This window comes from Syngnathoides biaculeatus, chromosome 5 (genome assembly GCF_019802595.1).
Source record: "Syngnathoides biaculeatus isolate LvHL_M chromosome 5, ASM1980259v1, whole genome shotgun sequence".
Classification (NCBI taxonomy): Eukaryota; Metazoa; Chordata; class Actinopteri; order Syngnathiformes; family Syngnathidae; genus Syngnathoides; species Syngnathoides biaculeatus.
In genome coordinates, this window is record NC_084644.1 from 24,563,897 (window position 1) to 24,581,274 (window position 17,378).

At 38.8% G+C, this 17,378-nt stretch overlaps 1 protein-coding gene across 2 annotated transcripts; it reads left to right on the plus strand.

The window, feature by feature from the left end:
- Positions 1-3,408: 3,408 nt before the first annotated feature.
- On the plus strand, positions 3,409-16,821 carry LOC133500494 (double-strand-break repair protein rad21 homolog A-like). Of its 2 annotated transcripts, none has more exons than XM_061819229.1 (14): positions 3,409-3,567; positions 5,164-5,353; positions 5,444-5,573; positions 5,664-5,763; positions 5,943-6,049; positions 6,202-6,399; positions 6,500-6,625; positions 6,765-6,890; positions 8,507-8,730; positions 9,174-9,327; positions 9,983-10,128; positions 10,241-10,432; positions 15,731-15,814; positions 15,954-16,821. In XM_061819229.1, the coding sequence occupies exons 2-14, from the start codon at positions 5,210-5,212 to the stop codon at positions 16,143-16,145; spliced, it is 1,923 nt and encodes a 640-aa protein (XP_061675213.1). In that variant the 5' UTR covers positions 3,409-3,567; positions 5,164-5,209; the 3' UTR covers positions 16,146-16,821. The 2 variants fall into 2 exon arrangements, with proteins under 2 accessions (XP_061675213.1, XP_061675214.1); XM_061819230.1 differs by having other exon boundaries at positions 3,428-3,571.
- Positions 16,822-17,378: the final 557 nt, after the last annotated feature.

Below are 17,378 nucleotides of genomic sequence, written 5' to 3' on the forward strand. Positions count from 1 at the left end.
ATTTTAGAGCTCAATGTCTCAGTCATCTCTACATTTCTTTCATGGTCCTGATATTTGTTATTAGTTGGTGTTTTTCACTTTGAATTAATTTTTAATGTGCCACAACTTCCAGTCCAAAGAATGTTCGTCCTTCTTTTATACTTTACCTTTCGGGAAAGCGATAGCTCACCTGCGTTTTTCCTGACTACTGCTGAGGTGAGCAAGTCACTGTTTGCCTGCACCTTTTCCGCTCTTCTCACATCCCAGCATGTTTGACTCGGCTCTTTGATGTTCAACACAAATGTACAGGATGTGCAAATAGAATTCCCCCATGAGAGATTATGTGTGTGATCAAATTAAAGGCCCAACACAAAAGGAGCATTGTAATGGTCTACTGAGAAGGCCTGTAAAAGCTCAAAGACACTCAAAATTTGTCAGGCACCAATTCTTGTATCTTTTTTTTTTTCCTTTGTGGAGACAGTGGAAATGTGATTAAATGATATGTGCAGATGACGTCACTCGAAGCAATTCATACCATGGGATTTACTGTAACTCAAATTCATATATCTACATTTGATGATCTGCCACTGTTAACTCCTCGGGGCTACAGAAAATGGAGTCAATTTAAATCACAATATTAACTTACTTGGTCATGGTTTTGAGTTCTATATCTTTACGTAGTGGTAGTGAAGCTTCATATTTCATAGAACACAGAAATGGCCTCTTGGAATGGAATGAACTTATTTAACTTATTTAATGGTGTGACTATCTTGATGTGCAGTATTAAATGTTGAAATGTGTTATGTGTCCCTCAATAAATGCTGCATTATACGCTATATGAGTTTGTTTTGGCATATGCTACCTCTGCCATTGGTGGCTGTTGAATTCAAATATACAGGAGAACTGGGAGTGAATGACTTAATGACGTCCTTTGTAGACCTCCCAAAAAGCCTGATTTGATGTGGGATCACAATGAATGAAAAATGAATTATCTTCAGGAAAACTCGCATTACATAGTCTGAAAATAATATTGTATTGTTTCTCTGGTGTGGCCTTGTTCCTTGTTCCACCCTCAGCTATGCAGTGAGGTGGTGTAACAAATCAATTCCAAAACCGTACGGCTACAAATACCATATAGGATTATTTTGATGCCTGAGTAGTGCCACAGTTATGTTGCGGAAATCCCTGTGCTGTGACACAGCCTCCTGCTGCTGATAAATCATAAACATGGTCAGCTGGCAGCCTCTCGACTGCGCCAGATGCTGCAGCCTATGAGACAAATCCGCTTTTCCATCAACCAATTTTGCAGTTTGAATCTCTTCAGCTATGCAACATCTGATGTACTGCTTGGGAATTGATTTTGCTGTGTGCAACTATCTCGTTCACATATTTTGTTGATCAGATGGCAATGTTGATAGGATGAAGGGCATTGCTGTTAACTGTACTACTCGTGGTAACTACGACTCACAAGGAAATTATGTTTTAATGCTGTTTTTTGGGGGGGAGGTTCTAAATTTTACAATTTCCTTGAACATCAATTTTGTACACCCTGCCATTGCCAAAGGTAACATGGCGTAGACCCAGCTCACCCCTGACTGATGACAAGCAATAAAGAAAACAGACGGATGGGGCTTTCTGTATTTTAATTATTTTTTTTACAGTGGGTGTTTTCATTAAAACTGCGGGAGTTATAAAAGCTGGTATTCATAATTTTCTAAGCTAAAGTATTTTTCTTCATTTATTTTTTTCACTTTTGACTCCCTAAATGTGAAAACATCTGTACCTTGTACTTTTTTGTTGTTGTAAATGTTTAGATGTTTAAATTTTACAATCAAACAAAAATGTGTGTAGGGGGTATTCTGGGATGAAACAAATTATCCATCCATTTTCTTAGCCGCTTATCCTCACAAGGGTCACAGGGAGTGCTGGAGCCTATCCCAGCTGTCAATGGGGCAGGAGCCAGGGTACACCCTGAATTGATTGCTAGCTAATCGCAGGGTACATGGAGACAAACAGTCGCACTCACAATCACACCTTGGGGCAATTTAGAGTGTTCATTTAATGTTGCATGTTTTGGGGACGTGGGAGGAAACTGGATTGCCCGGAGAAAACCCAGGCAGGCACGGGGAGAACATGCAAACACCATATTAGGAGGGCTGGGATTGAACCCAGGTCCTCAGAACTGTGAGACCAATGCTTTCCAGCTGCGTCACCGTGCCCCCAAACAAATGAATGTCATTTAAATCAATTTGAAAGGGGAAATTTTAGACACAGAATTCAACTCATGTCATTGATACCTATCATTCGCCAATATATATATATATATTTTTTTCTTTTTTTGCTACATGATGTGAGCAAAATTATTTATTATTATTAAAACATTTGATTTGTATTTTTCTTGTCTTTTTTTGGAGGGGATGGGGGGGCGATCAAATGTACCTGTTTAAACACCCAAAAAAAAAAGCCGAAGCAGCATGGTGGATGACCTTTTCGCACACAGGTGTCAAACTGGTGGCCCGGGGGCCAGATCCAGCCTGCCACATCATTTTATGTGGCCCTTGAACGCGAACAAAAATTCCCAATTCTGTTCCAATGTAATAACGTTGAGATATTGCAAGCATTTATGTTACCAATCCTACTTTTAAAAGAAATGTATGAGTTAAAATGTTTATGTAAAGTGGCATCTAATCGTACAACGACATAGTTATTCATCAATTTGTTGTGTATGTTTAAATACGTGAGGTGATAATTCCTTCATATGGGTTCACAGTTATAACAACCCTCCGAGGGAAGTCATAACTAGGATTTGGCCTGTGACAAAAATGAGTTTCAAAATGCTGTTGGCTCACCTTTCTTTCCCCTTTGTGTCATTTGAATGTTCTCCCCATGCTTGCATGGGTTTTCTCCAGGTAGTCTGTTACACTAGTGAGGATAAGTGGTGTATAAAATGGATGGATGGAAGCTCTGTAACAAAACAATGGTCTACCTCCAACATGGGAGTTGTACGTGTACGTCCCAACAGGTGTCACAGGAAAATTCTCTGTGGGATCATAAGTCAAGCCAAAGCTACAAAAGCTTTCTAGAAGTGAATGAAATCTGTATACTATTTTGTGTGCATAGATTTTGTATTTATTTATTTGTTTTGTTTTTTTTTTTATTGTGGTTTTACCAGATTATCAGTACAATTCTACAATCCAGTCTTTACTTTTATACTCATTTAAATCAGTACTACTACTTTTTTTTCTACACAGGTGTCTGTAGTATACAAATGTATTTCCAAATTCGTGTAGGGTGTAATTTTGCACCTCTCCTTTTTGTTGATTCATATCTTTTCGGACTTGTTCACTTCTGAGGAGGGCATTGTGCCACAGAGTCCCCTATCGGCCGCAAGTGCTCACTGCGCGTTGTAGAAACTCCTCCTCCGCCATTTTTGAGTGTAAACATCCTGTGGATTTTAAAAAGGGCACCGCTGAGCGGGAGGAAGGCGACTGGCGCCATCTTTACTGTTTTAATGAGTACAACAGGGTGGAAGTCGCTTGGAGAAATAACATAATCTGGGGAGTTTCACTCACAAGCGCTGTACTGTTGGTAGGTCGGTTTCAACTTGCAGTGGGTTGCGCTACGTTTCACTTATTTTATTTTAATTTGTCTAAGCGGAATAAGCATGCACGGTCGAGATAACTTGCTCAGGCCTTCATAGTCCTAGGAGTCGTTAGCCGCCAGCTAAAACTCTGCACTTGTGAAGAGTATGAGAATGCTAAGCTAACAATCGGAAACCTGTCGTCCTTTCTCAATATTATTAATATTTTTTATTTCACTGACGAACCTCACTTTTGACTTCTGGGAAGATGACGTCGAAGCAGCCCTGCGGAAAACGTCAGACGAACACATCGATACGTATTGTAATGACTGCTAATGCTATGTGGCTGCCAAATGAGTGCCAATCGATGGCGCCGAACATTTATCGGCGCGTTTTTTTAATATTACACTATTTTCAAATTCAGATGCTGTTACGTAACTTGTTTGTACTAATTGTGGGTCAGTTGTTCATTTAAATGATTAAATCGTCTAAATCTCCACCGTTTATCATTTGGATTGTCGGATCTTGGAACTAAAGTCTGTACTGGATTTGTCACGTTTATTACAGAGTCCATATTTGGCTGTAATGGCATTCGTTGATTTTGAAACCGGTGAATGGATTTTCTCATTTTTGTCGTTTTCTTCGTTAATATGGCCTTATATAGTGGACAGCAGTCATCATTTGTCAACCAAAATTTAGAATATGCTCGGGTAAGTCACATAACGATGATTGTAGGCACATATGTTCTGGTGACTCCCATTAACAGTTCGATGCATTTTTACATTCACTTGTTAAAAGTTTATCTCGACTTGTATTGGTTTAGATTGCGTTCGTAGTCGTTCTGTTAACTATTGACAAAATATACATTCTTATTTCAACAATTCCCAATTTACAAATTAAAATTGACTAGCAACATACTGTACTTTCCAAAAAATGGTGTATTGTTGGAAAGGTCGCTTCAACTAAAGTACAACACAACAAGAGTTTTGAAAATTGGGTAATTGGTTCTGGAGAACTTGAATTTTGTGTGGCTGATATACTTGCATTTTTGGGAATGTTTTTGTGTGAGATCTCCTGTTTAAAATCTGGTCGGGTAAAATTGTGTCTCCTCTTCCACCCCTTCTAACCCTAACCCCTTAACTGATTGGCTGACAAATTTTAGTTAATATCCACTGGTAAACTCTTACGGGCTGAAATCCTCAGGCCTTCTTCTAGTTGACACACCAAATATACTGTGATGTTTCATATGCATTCACTTGCCTAAAAACCTCCACTTAAATAGTGCAAATGGACCAATTTATGTGCTAAAAGAACAGTATGAGTTGTAGAGTAGGTCTTGTATGTCGCCAGTCTTTTTTTTTTTTTTGTCTTTTTTTTTAAGCTATGGAGGGTTTTAGGTGTTTGAAGTGCTCGATTTTTTTTTTTTTTTTTTTTTTTTTTTTTAAATATAAAATTACACAATAATAATAATACTTGTATTTGACACGAATGATTTCTGTCCTTGTCTTGCATAGCATTTAAATATTAACAGATGCGTTCCAATTAACACCGGCTGTACCATACATTTAATTTTTTATGAACTACTGTGACATTTTGCACTCCAGGTGAACCTACGCCATTGTGAGTCTGTGAGGCAGTCGAACCAGGGCAATGTTCTACGCCCATTTTGTCCTCAGCAAACGTGGGCCGCTGGCCAAAATCTGGCTGGCGGCCCACTGGGACAAGAAGCTGACCAAGGCTCATGTGTTTGAATGTAACTTGGAGAGTAGTGTGGAGAGCATCATTTCACCCAAGGTAAAATCAAAAGTACACTTGATTATTCAGCCTGTTCAGAAAAATACCTTTTTCAACCTTCATTTCACATCTATCATATTGTGCTCATAGGTGAAGATGGCATTGCGTACATCAGGTCACCTGCTTCTCGGGGTGGTACGAATCTACCACAGGAAGGCCAAATACCTTCTGGCTGATTGTAATGAAGCCTTTATCAAAATCAAAATGGCTTTCAGACCAGGTATGGTAGCATCTTCTTCTACTTGCCGTAATAGTTTGTACTGGATGCAGTGTAATGAATTTCATTGTTATCACTTGTATTTGTGTTCAGGTGTGGTAGATTTGCCTGAGGAAAATAGAGAGGCAGCATACAATGCCATCACCTTACCTGAGGAGTTCCATGACTTTGACCAACCGCTTCCTGATCTGGAGTAAGTCAATGCATACTGCTCAGAAATAATCATGGCGCATTCAAGAAAGAATTAATGCAATTCCATAGATAAATGTTGATATTCTGAGAATGTATGTCTCCGTTCCATTCATTATGCACCACTTTTTGTACTCAGCAGTTGCCCCCCCCCCCCTTTTTTTTTTTTTTTTTTCCACACAGTGACATTGATGTGGCCCAGCAGTTTACCCTGAACCAAAGCAGAGTGGAGGAGATTACCATGAGGGAGGATGTTGGCAATCTCAGCCTTTTGCAAGACAATGACTTTGGTAGGACATAACAGTGATGCACCACTCTTTAAAATCATAAACAGAAACTTTTTGTTTTAGTATCCTGTGGTTCTGTCAGGGCATGACATGTCATTTCTAAATCTGTGATAGTAAATATCTAAATATTTAAAATAATCTGGTGTTCTCTTTAGCTGACTTCGGGATGGACGACCGAGAGATGATGCGTGATGCCAGCACGTTTGAGGAAGACATCATGCATGGTGCCACGGCCTCTAACCTTTTGCTAGAGGCTGAGCCTGGTCCAGCTAATCTGCCCGATAAATCCAACCACATGGAGTATGATGACTTTGGTGATGCCTCCATGGGCAACAGTGATGGAGGGATGTTAGGTGAGCTTTTCAAAGTCCTCCCTGGGAGCTCCCCTGTTTCGAAAATAGTTGGATAAGTGATTTTTTTTTTTTTTTTTTTTTTTAATTTGCCATTTCACAGTGGATAAATTGCTCAGCTCTGAAGATGGAGGTGGCATTTTTGACGACCCTCCAGCCATCACTGCGAGTGTCATGATGCCTCCCGATCATGGAGACGACGAGGATGATTTTGACAACCTCCAGTCACGTAAGTGCTTTTTACAAAACCTAGAGATTATATTGCATTGTACAACCATTAGTTTGGAAATTTATAGATTTCTACAATCACACTTTAGAGGATAATTTGTGCCAAATAACATTTCCTGTTTTACATCTTTTGCTTGTAGCGGGTCCAGACAGCCCTGACTCTGGTCCAGCAGAGCCTCTCCCAGCCATGGCTGACCAAACCGAACAGACCACTCTTGTTCATAATGAGGAGGAAGCTTTTGCGCTGGAACCCATCGACATCACTGGTGAGTAAAATATTCTATCCATTTTTTTTGTAGACTTAACTCCAATTTTCCCCTGATCTGATCAGCCGATAATTGGCATTTTTTTGTTAATCAGTTTTGATGTCATAATTCGCTGTTCCTATCAGTGACATCATTGAGCCCCTCTCAGACATTTACTCTTCGTTATCGTGCACAGTAAATCTGATTCCAAAAATAGTTAATTTTTATATAATAGTATTTATAGTTTTTTTTTTCATCTCTTTTGATGTAGATCCTAAACCCTAATGTATCTTATGGCCAATAAAGTTATTTAAAAAAAAAAAAAAAGTCTGCTGCATGAGAGAAAGGAGACAGCTGAGAGTCGTGTAATGCATAAATCAGCCGAAAAAAAATTGCTCTTTCATGATTACTTATGTTGGACTACTCTAATAAAATCTTGCATTCGTATACAACCGCATCCTTGTTTTTTTTTTTTTTTTTTTTTTTTTTTTTTTTTTTTTTTTTAAACAATCAGTGGGCTTTTATATGGTCAATTCAAATGCAACTGAATACACTTGATATCGTGGGAATGACAACACTGGTGGATCGTGCCAACTGTATTATAAGAGAAAATGGGGGGAAGGTCGGTGGTCATCAGTGCTCAGAACATGGGAGGACGTTCATGTAAATCTTACTTGAGGTATGTTCACGTACTTTTAATACGATATGGTTTGCAAGCAGGGAACAAAACGTTACGTAGCCTAGCAAGCTAGTGCTTGTCGTTGTCTGTAAACATGCTGCCATCCTGTTGAATCCATAATTTGACCAAAGCAGAGAATTCTCTCAGAATTTCTCATGATACACCAGCAAACATAAATGTCATAAAAAGTGAATCCATTACTTTCTGTATGTAGTTACTGCTATCTAATATGGTCTGTATGTCCCTATGCCTCACTGGTATAAATATTTTTTTTGAACAATTAACACAAGTACAGTGGTGAATAGGTCATTTAAATAGACTCATTGCGCCATCTTGTGATCAGATCGTTATCCTTTTTTGTTTTTATCTTTTTTTTTTTTTAACTCTGTGATCCACCCTAGAAATCCTGATCGTATAAAACTATTTATTTTTTTTTTTTTTTAAACAAGTGGAACTGCAAGTCAAGGTTTTCAGGATGCTGGTTTAGGTTCAGATTTTCCCACTAATGATTTACCTAATCTCTTCTGGAAGCTGTTGAGATCCTAAAACCTTTAGTTTGTAAGTGTTGAGACAATGTTTTAAATATTTTATAGTAACAGCGTCATGCTTTTAACATTTTAACTGGTCATGTGGTTGTTCAGCTATACCGGACAACTGTAAAGGCAAATGATTTAACAATTAACATGACTTAAGAGGTAGATCTACTGCGTTTACTTTGGTAGTAAGTCTCTTTACATTAATGTGGTTGACTTTATTATACAGAGCAGACTTATATTTTCAATGTAAACCTCTTGTCACTGTAGCCCTATTGCAGTGGGCAGCAAGGTCTCCCAAGTTGACTGACTTATTTTTCTTGTGCAGTTTTATTGAAAAATGTTTCTATAGCTTTGTTCATCAACCATTCCATATGACCCAACATGACTGTATGATGTCATAACAATGTTCTACTCTTCTATAGTAAAAGAGACCAAGGCCAAGCGTAAGAGGAAACTGATTGTGGACAGTGTGAAGGAGTTGGACAGCAAAACCATCAGGGCTCAACTCTCCGACTACTCAGACATTGTTACAACCCTGGACCTTGCACCTCCCACGAAGAAACTGATGATGTGGAAGGAGACCGGGGGAGTGGAGAAGCTCTTCTCTCTTCCTGCTCAGCCTCTTTGGAATGCCAGGCTGCTCAAGGTAATGAATGTTGGGTATTATGATTAGCTGCTGCATTAGTGTGATGTCCAGGTTTTTTTTTTTTTTTTTTTTTTCCCCGGTTTCCAGGTTTACAAAAATTGTTGTGGTTAGCATTCACATCTTAATGTGCTTTTGCTTCAGAGGAGGCCAACTGTCATTTGCCAAAAGAAACAGTTCTTTTTGTACAAGTTGGGCATTTAAAAACATATTTAAGTGTCATCTTTCATTAGTATGGTGGTAAATGGTAAGATTGAGAACATGAGAAAGGGATGCCTCCCCCCCTTCATTTGGCTCTCAAAGTCTGAACAAAGAGCATTTTGCTGAATAATGTCACAGAGCTATTTATCGTGTTGTCCAACATCAGTCAAATTATCAAGATGCTTTTTTTAATGTTATGATCAGCAATTTACTTTCCTTATTTTATTTCTGGATTTGAATCTCAGATGTTCACACGTTGCCTGACACCACTGGTGCCAGACGAATTGAGGAAGAGGAGAAAGGGTGGCGAAGCGGACAGTTTGGATGAATTCCTCAAAGAGCTGGAAAACCCTGAGGTGCCCAGAGAGGATGTTATGGGTCAGCACAGAGATGTCATTGGTAAGACCAGTTTTGGGGGACAAGCAACAGTGCTGAGTTTGTAGTTTACAGACACACATACATGGAAATCTGTTGCCTTTTGGAGAAATCTTCCATTAATTAGTTTACAGATGTTAATGTTAAATGTTTTGCACAACAGAGAACTGTTTGGGATTATTTCACACTACAGAATGAATGACTTTCAAATTCAGAAATGGCCAATAAAAACAGGAAAATGCTGTGCTTAATTTTCCTGGTGGATGTATTTGGGGCCTTTGAAGTTGGAAATAGTGAAAAATTAAGTGAAAGTGATAATGATTTTAGTCACTTGCCATTCATGTGCCACAGCTTTATGAAGGAATGAAGTGCAGACGGAAATGGGCTTGGCTCATGTACGAGGCCCCCCCCCCCCCCCCAATTAGGCAAATTTATTTTAATCTTAAATTTAAGTGTACTTTATGTACTTGAGCAGTGTAAATGTTTTTCTGGGTGAAGAAAATGTTAATGTATTCTGTTGACTCTTCCACATTGCTTAATTTATTTTAAAATAAAACAAAAAAAAATCTCTGCACAGACCCCAGAGGATTCCGCCAGAACCTCTACAATGTTTTTTATGACTAGATTTCCATGTCTGGATTCAGCTACTCAGTAACTGTTTCTCTCTTTCACTGTTTAGATCAGACTATCATGGAAGAGCCCAGTATGTTGGCTGTCTCTGCAATGGAAGGCAGCAGGACAACACTGGATGAGACAGTCATGCCTCCCCCGTCCACCCCTCGTGGTGTCAAACGCAAGACCCTTGAAAAGGAGAGCACCCTTCCTGTGAGTGCTACAAAAGTCTCTCTCAAAAAATATATTTTTTAATAGTGTTTAACCAAATCTGAAGCGTTCTACTGCCCATTGGTTGGCATTGAGTCACCCTGTTCCCTTTTAGATGGCTGCCTTAGAACAGCAGCAGCCGCCACAACAGCTGGCAGACCGCTCAGTCTTGTCTCAGAGACTAGACATGGCGCAGGTTGAATTACCCCCAGAGGAGACCACTGTCAACCTCACGCAGCTTGTTCCTGAACTGGACCTCATTGGAGAGAAGAGCAAAGACAAGAAGGATGAGAGTGACGAAGAAGAGGTTTGTCATTTTAAGTTTTACTGGTGTGACATTGATGACCAAAACGAGCTGAAAAGGAAGAACCTTTCCATCTCTCTATCTGTCAGATAACTTAAACAGGACACAATTGTGGTAGAGAGAGACAGGTCTCTTTGTGGGGGTAGCCTCAGCTTTAGTTTGATTTTAAATACCAAAAGTCACTTCAAGCATTAGAGCTATAATAATACAGTAGTTAAAATTAGATCCGTATCTTGATTTATTGCGTCAGTTTGCAACACCTTTTGCTTTTTCTATAAGTTAATAAAGTGGTGCCTTGGTTCTCGAACACAATCCATTCCAGATGGTTGGTTGAAAACCAAAACGTTCGAAAACTGAAGCACATTTTCCCATTACAATGAATGGAAAATGAAATAATGCATTCATTTAAGCAATATTTTTTTAAAACTTTTCCTGATAATAAACTGCATAGTAGAAATAAATGTATAGTTTAAATACTTTATATAATTGAATCATTTAAGAAATATTTATTTTTTGCTTAAAATGTATGCTCTAGCCTATTAGTGTATGCTAGGCTGGGAGTGCATTGCCATATCTGCAGCGACTCGGCCCCGAGCCTTGTAAACCTTTTTTTTATTAAGTGTAGAATAACTTTAAACAAGCAGTCATTACGGGGTGGCAATTTTTTCATTTCCACATAAAGTATGTTACATAAAAAAAAAAAAAACTTGCAACTAGAGGTAGGGTTAATGGAACAAAAGAGGAAAAAAAGCGATGCAAAACAAAAGTTTCAGATGTCTTCGGTGAGGGTAACTCGCCCCTTTTTCACAAAGAACGAATCTTTGTGTTTGCCGTCTTTTCAGCACTTTTCTTAAGTGGCTCATAACATTAAAATTTGCTGTGCTCTGCAACATTCAGCTTCATTCAGGTGATGAAGTTCTACAAAATTATAAAAGACGTTTGAAAATGGACTTACCACGGTATATTTTATAGCTGTACATATAATTATTTAATTCATAATTATTTACTTTATAAGTTCTTTCAATTATATTTCTATATTTTTGCTTATTCTATTAGATGCCAGGAAATGCATACAGTGATTACTGTGTATCTGCCATTTTTGTTTGGTGGTGTCGTGAGAGACTTTCCAATTGTAAAATATGTGCCTTTGCTCCATAATTTCATCTCCAAAAGGAGGATGCTACAAAAAAAGTAAAGGGAACCACTGCTGTACACGATGGCGATGCAGAGGAAATGTCTCTTGTGGAGCAGATCAATGACGTCATTGATTGGATTGCCGATTATGAAGTTAAAGCCAATCAGCATAAAATGCTAATTATCACTTCAGTCTAAAGTCTACTTTAAACCCATTTGTTGGCGTCTGCTAGCTCAATCTAACACTCTATGATGCCAAAAGAGTAGTTTAGCCTCAAACTTTGTTGCTTACTGCCTCATTACTCGTTAGCCAGATGCTAGCTTCTGTGGTGGGGCTTATCTGTTTGGTTCTACTGTGGCTCCCCGTTGGATTGGACAGCCTTTTGGAGTTCCAACTTGCACCAGTCTAGTGAATGGTCAATGGACCGTATTTACAGTGCCTACCATAATTATTGGCACCCCTGCTTAAAGATGTTTTTTTAAGCTTCTAATATTTTTTGTTCTAAATAATATGGTACCTTAATGGAAAAAAAGGGAACAATCGAACCTTAACTACAGCTCCATTTATTCAGTGGGGAAAAAATCCCACATAAAGAAATAATTATTTGACATCAAATAATGTGTGTCACAATTATTAGCACCCCTGGTGTTAATACTTTGTACAACCCCCTTTTGCCAACAAAACAGCACCTAATCTTCTCCTATAATGTTTCACAAGATGGGAAAGGACAGAAAGAGGGATCTTCAGCCTCCTCTTTGCCTGGGTCCTCTCCTCGTCAGCTCACTCCACAGGTTTTCAATGGGGTTGAGGGGTGGGGACTGAGATGGCCATGGGAGGAGCTTGATTTTGTGTCTGAACCATTTCTGTGTAGATTTGGCCATATGTTTAGGATCATTGTCTTGCTGAAAAACCCAGTGATGACCCATCTTCAGCTTTCGGGCAGAGGGCAACAGATTTTGATTTAAAATGTCTTGGAATTTCAAATCATTCATGATGCCATGCACCCTAAGAAGGTTCACAGGGCCTTTGGAAGCGAAATAGCCCCATAGGATCACTGACCCACCCCCATACTTCACAGTGGGTATTATGTCCCTTAATCTTGGTCTCATCTGACCAAAGCACACGGTCCAGTTGAAGCCCCGATACCGCTTGTCGAACTCCAAACGTTTGCATTTATGATTTTGAGTGAGGAAAGTTTTTCCCCGTGCATGCCTCCCAAACCACTTGTTGGCATGTAGACAGCGCCTGATAGTTGATTTGGAGACTTTGTGACCCCAAGATGCTACCATTTGTTCTAATTCTGTAACAGTGAGCTTTGGAGATCTTTTGATTTCTCTTACTATACTCCACTCTATGCATGGTGGCAAAATAAACATGGGTCCTTGTCCAGGCTTGTTTACCACTGTTCCAGTTGTTTTGAACTTCTTAATTATTCCTCCCACAGTGGATATGGGCAGCTGCAGTTGAGTGCCAATCTTCTTGTAGCCTCTGCCTGACCCGTGAAGGTCGACGCACATCTGCTTCACTTGTATGCTGTGTTCTTTTTGTCTTTCCCATGTTTAAGAGGGGATAAGAGAAATGGCCTCTGTGTCATGTCATATTTATACCCCAGGGAAACAATTACTAATTAAATGTTCCTACATACTCTGGTAAACTACTGTAGGAATGACAGAAATGCTTCAAGTATATTTATTTCCTGGGAATTTTTAAGGGTGCCAATAATTGTGGAACAGGTGATTTAATGAAAAATGTATTTTTTAGTTTGGGATTTTTTTCATTTTCTTACAATTCATTTGAGTTGAAGGTTACATTTTCCTAAAATTTTCAATGTGACAGTATTCTTCTGCAATAAACACTGAATTTATTTTAAGGCTTTTAACACATCTTAACCGGGGGTGCCAATAATTATGGAGGGCACTGTATATAGGGCTTTATCTATACTATCACAGTGCCCAAAGCCTTCATGTTAACCCATTCACACACCGTTGGGCATCTGGTAGTGTTCAAAGTGCTGCCAGGCCCACTGGGAGCAAATTAAGGTTCAGTGCCCAGTTCAGTTGTTCTTGCCCAAGGACATTTCTGACATACAGTCTGAGCCAGGATTTGAACTTAGTGACCCTTCAGTCACTGGATGACCCGCTCTACCAACTGAACAATGTCCGCCCTCTCACCATGTCATCTCTCCTGGACACTTAACTGTGCCCAAGATATGCTGGTAACATGTAGGACACATCAGTTGTGTGGCTAGTTTGTTACTAATTTCAAATTATTAGACTTTTTCCCCATCTCCGTCCCTTAGAACACTCACTCCTCTTCTTCCACGTTAGTTTAAGATCACTGCTGATCATCTGGTTTATTAAGATGTTCCCTCTCTCTCTCGCTCTCTCGCTTCAACTATTTGCAGGGATGTATTTGCATTTTATATCACAGATGAAATTGGTGGTATCAATCAATACCAGACACACAGAAGGAGCACATAAGGGTACAATCTTATTGCAGAAAAAGCCATAGAACACGAGTCACAAGCAAAGCGCCATGACATGAATGGATTCGTAGGATTTACTGAATCAATATTGAAATGCTGAACAAAATATTGCAATGCATTGGCAAATTATTTTTACGCACCCTGAATTTTTGGTACCCATCCAAAATTGTTGTAAAATTTTTACTGGGGATAAGCAGTGAAGTCCATGTGTGAATCAGCATTAGGCCATGCAAACCTTCACTCAAGCACCTGCTCACCAATATCTTATCAGTCAGTCAACAAACTTCAAAGTTACAAGAAATAGAGATTGATGAAATGCTGAGACCGTGCACAGCTAAGTAATTGACAAAATACTTAAAAATAACTATGCATCCAACCCATAAGAATAATGTTTATCAGCCCAGAAGACACTTGTTGTGCAAGCTTGTGGAATGCTTGGTTTGGGCAGCTTCAGGAAATAAGTAGCCGAGTAATGCAGTAAGGCGAATGAGATTGGTACGAACCTTTTTCGAACCAATGAAAACTGAGCAGATAATGGAAAATTGGAACCCTTTTTTGTTTTTTAAAAAAAAAAGAGGAAATGAATTAACAAAACCAGCAGTGCACAGTGGTGCGAATGGTGAGAGCATTCGCCTCACAGTTCTGAAAACTGGTGTTTGCTTCTCCCTCCCATGGGTACGTGGGTTTTTTTGGGGGGACTCCCAATTTCTTCTCACATCCCAAAAACATCCATTAATTGGTGACTCTAAATTGCCCCTAGGTGTGATTGTGAGTACGATTGGTCACCAGTGCTCAGAACAGGAGAGGATGTTCGTGTAAGGCTTGCCGTAGGTATGTTCATGCACTTTTAATGATGGCGCTCAAAGGCAGGCAACAAAATGTTATGTGACATAGCAAGCTAGCGCTTTTTTTTTTTTTTTTTTTTTTTTTTTTTTTAAACTGGTCATTTAAATGCACTCATTACTCCATCTTGTGACCAGATAGGTGTTCGGTTATGTTTTTTTAAACTCCCTCGGCCTCAAAAATCCTGATTGTGTAAATCTGAGTTAATAGCAGATATTTTGTTACTTTTACAGCAGTATTAATTTAATTTTTAATTTTTTAATATATATATTTTTAAAATAAAGATGCGTGTCAATTTCTAGTAATGTCATGTTGAATGTTGTTGAAGTAAATATCGGGATTTTAAAATTACCTATTTATGAACATGTATTACCAATTGGCATTATACCAAAAATGGCAGCTATATAATTTTTTCATTGAAAGCAGGACTTGCAGTAACAGCACCTGACTTTGCCTGACTTTTGAAAAACTTTGACTCTACTAAAATTAATTTAGACAGAATATTCATTCAATCACCTTTTAACCACTGTTGTTTTTCCTCAAAAGACAAAAAACAAACTTTGTGGAAAAATCTGGTTTGGAATTCAGTCTTTGTTTCTTGAGGCATGTATCTGTACCTATGAAGATGAGGAAAACAAACCTAAACCTTTCAAAGATAATATATTCTGTATATTTACTGTATGTGAACTTTCAACTAATATTTTGTCCATGGAATTACTCTTAATGCTATACACATTGACATTGAAATCCAAAACTACTACTACTACTACTACTACTTACACCCATGAAAAAGTGGAAGTGACCAACCAACCAGAGGATTTTATGTTGTCTTGATTAGGATGAAGAAAGTCAGGCTGGAGACCAGGACCAGGAAGAGAAGCGATGGAACAAGAGAACCCAACAGATGCTACATGGGCTTCAGGTACGAAAACATACTTGCCTAGTTTGATAAATTTTATAACATTTTAACAATTTAGGTTGGTTGGTCAAAGCACGGTCATCGTCTGCATGTCCCTGTTTGGAATTTGTCGATGACTTGGCTAACTTGTTTTTCTCTGCAGCGCGTCATGGCCAAGACAGGAGCAGACTCGGTCAGCCTGCTTGACTTGTGCCGGAACAACAACAAGAAGCAGGCTGCTGCTAAGTTCTACAGTTTCTTGGTCCTCAAGAAACAGCAAGCTATCGAAGTCACCCAGACAGACCCTTACAGCGACATCATCGCCACAGCTGGACCACGATTCCATCTTATTTAGACATTGGAAGAGGAAAAAAAACTGTCACAGGCATCTTTTTTTTGAATGGGCAACTTTTTTTTTTTTTGTCATCAGATTTCCCCCCCAAGAGGAAGGGTAGGGTTAGTGGGGAAGGTTTTTGGAGGTTTTAAAAATGATTTTACTGTATTTTAGGTGAAATCATGCAGTATTCACTCATTTCAAACAGAAGAATGTTTAACAGTTATATTTATAAAGAAAAATCTTCGATCACCAATTTGTATGCTTTGATTCATTTTCTTTGTGAAATATGGTCATCCGATAGTTCCCCTCTAACCCTGGAAATATTACATCTTTTTGACATAAGAATCCATTCTTTCCATGTAAAATTCTGCTTCAGTTTTGTACATATTTTGGAAAGGTACGGTTTTATTCCTCAAAAGTCTTACCTCTCCATCTCTGTTGCACTTGTTTCCATATAGAGCAAGTAAATCAGTCAAAAATGTTCTCCCCTGCAGCCAGATATCATGTTTCAGTTGTGTAAATCAGGCGTGTCAGTTAAACTCTTTTTGTATTTTGCATTTACGCTTGTACACCTTTTTGCATTATGTAACTAGAAAATGTACTCATTAAAGATACGTACATTGTCCTCCTTTTTAGTCTTTGGGTAATCTTTAGTGATACATCTGTAAAGGTTGGAAATAAAGTGTTTTACGTACACTGTTGCTCTGTACTATTTAATCCTGCACCCTGTTTTAAAAAGTATATATTCTGCTTTATTTGAACATGTATTTTGTTTTAAAAAAAAAAAAAACTCTTGCAGAAAAGCATTGACTAGCATTCAAGTGTAATTGACACATCCATTTGTTTTCAGGAAACCAAAAATGTTGAAACAAAGGATAATGGGAAAATTTTTGTCCCAAAAATGTTTTATATATCCATTTGTCTCAAATTGCATAGAGACTACTGTAGTGACAGATAAGCCCTCCAACATACACTTAACTATTACCGGGGGCCTTATTAAAAGGATCACTCTTGTGAAAAAGTCTTCATTTTATCCATCCATCTTCTACTTATCTAAGGTCGGGTTGCAAAGGCAGGGATGTCCAGACTTACCTCTCTGCAGCTATTTCATCCAGCACTTCCAGGGTTACCTCAAGGGTTCCCATGCCAGCTGTGAGACACGGCCTCTCTAGTGTGTCTTGGGTCTTGGGGAGTGAGATGTGCCCAGAACTCCTCACCATGGATGCATCTGAATCAGATGCCCCAGCCACC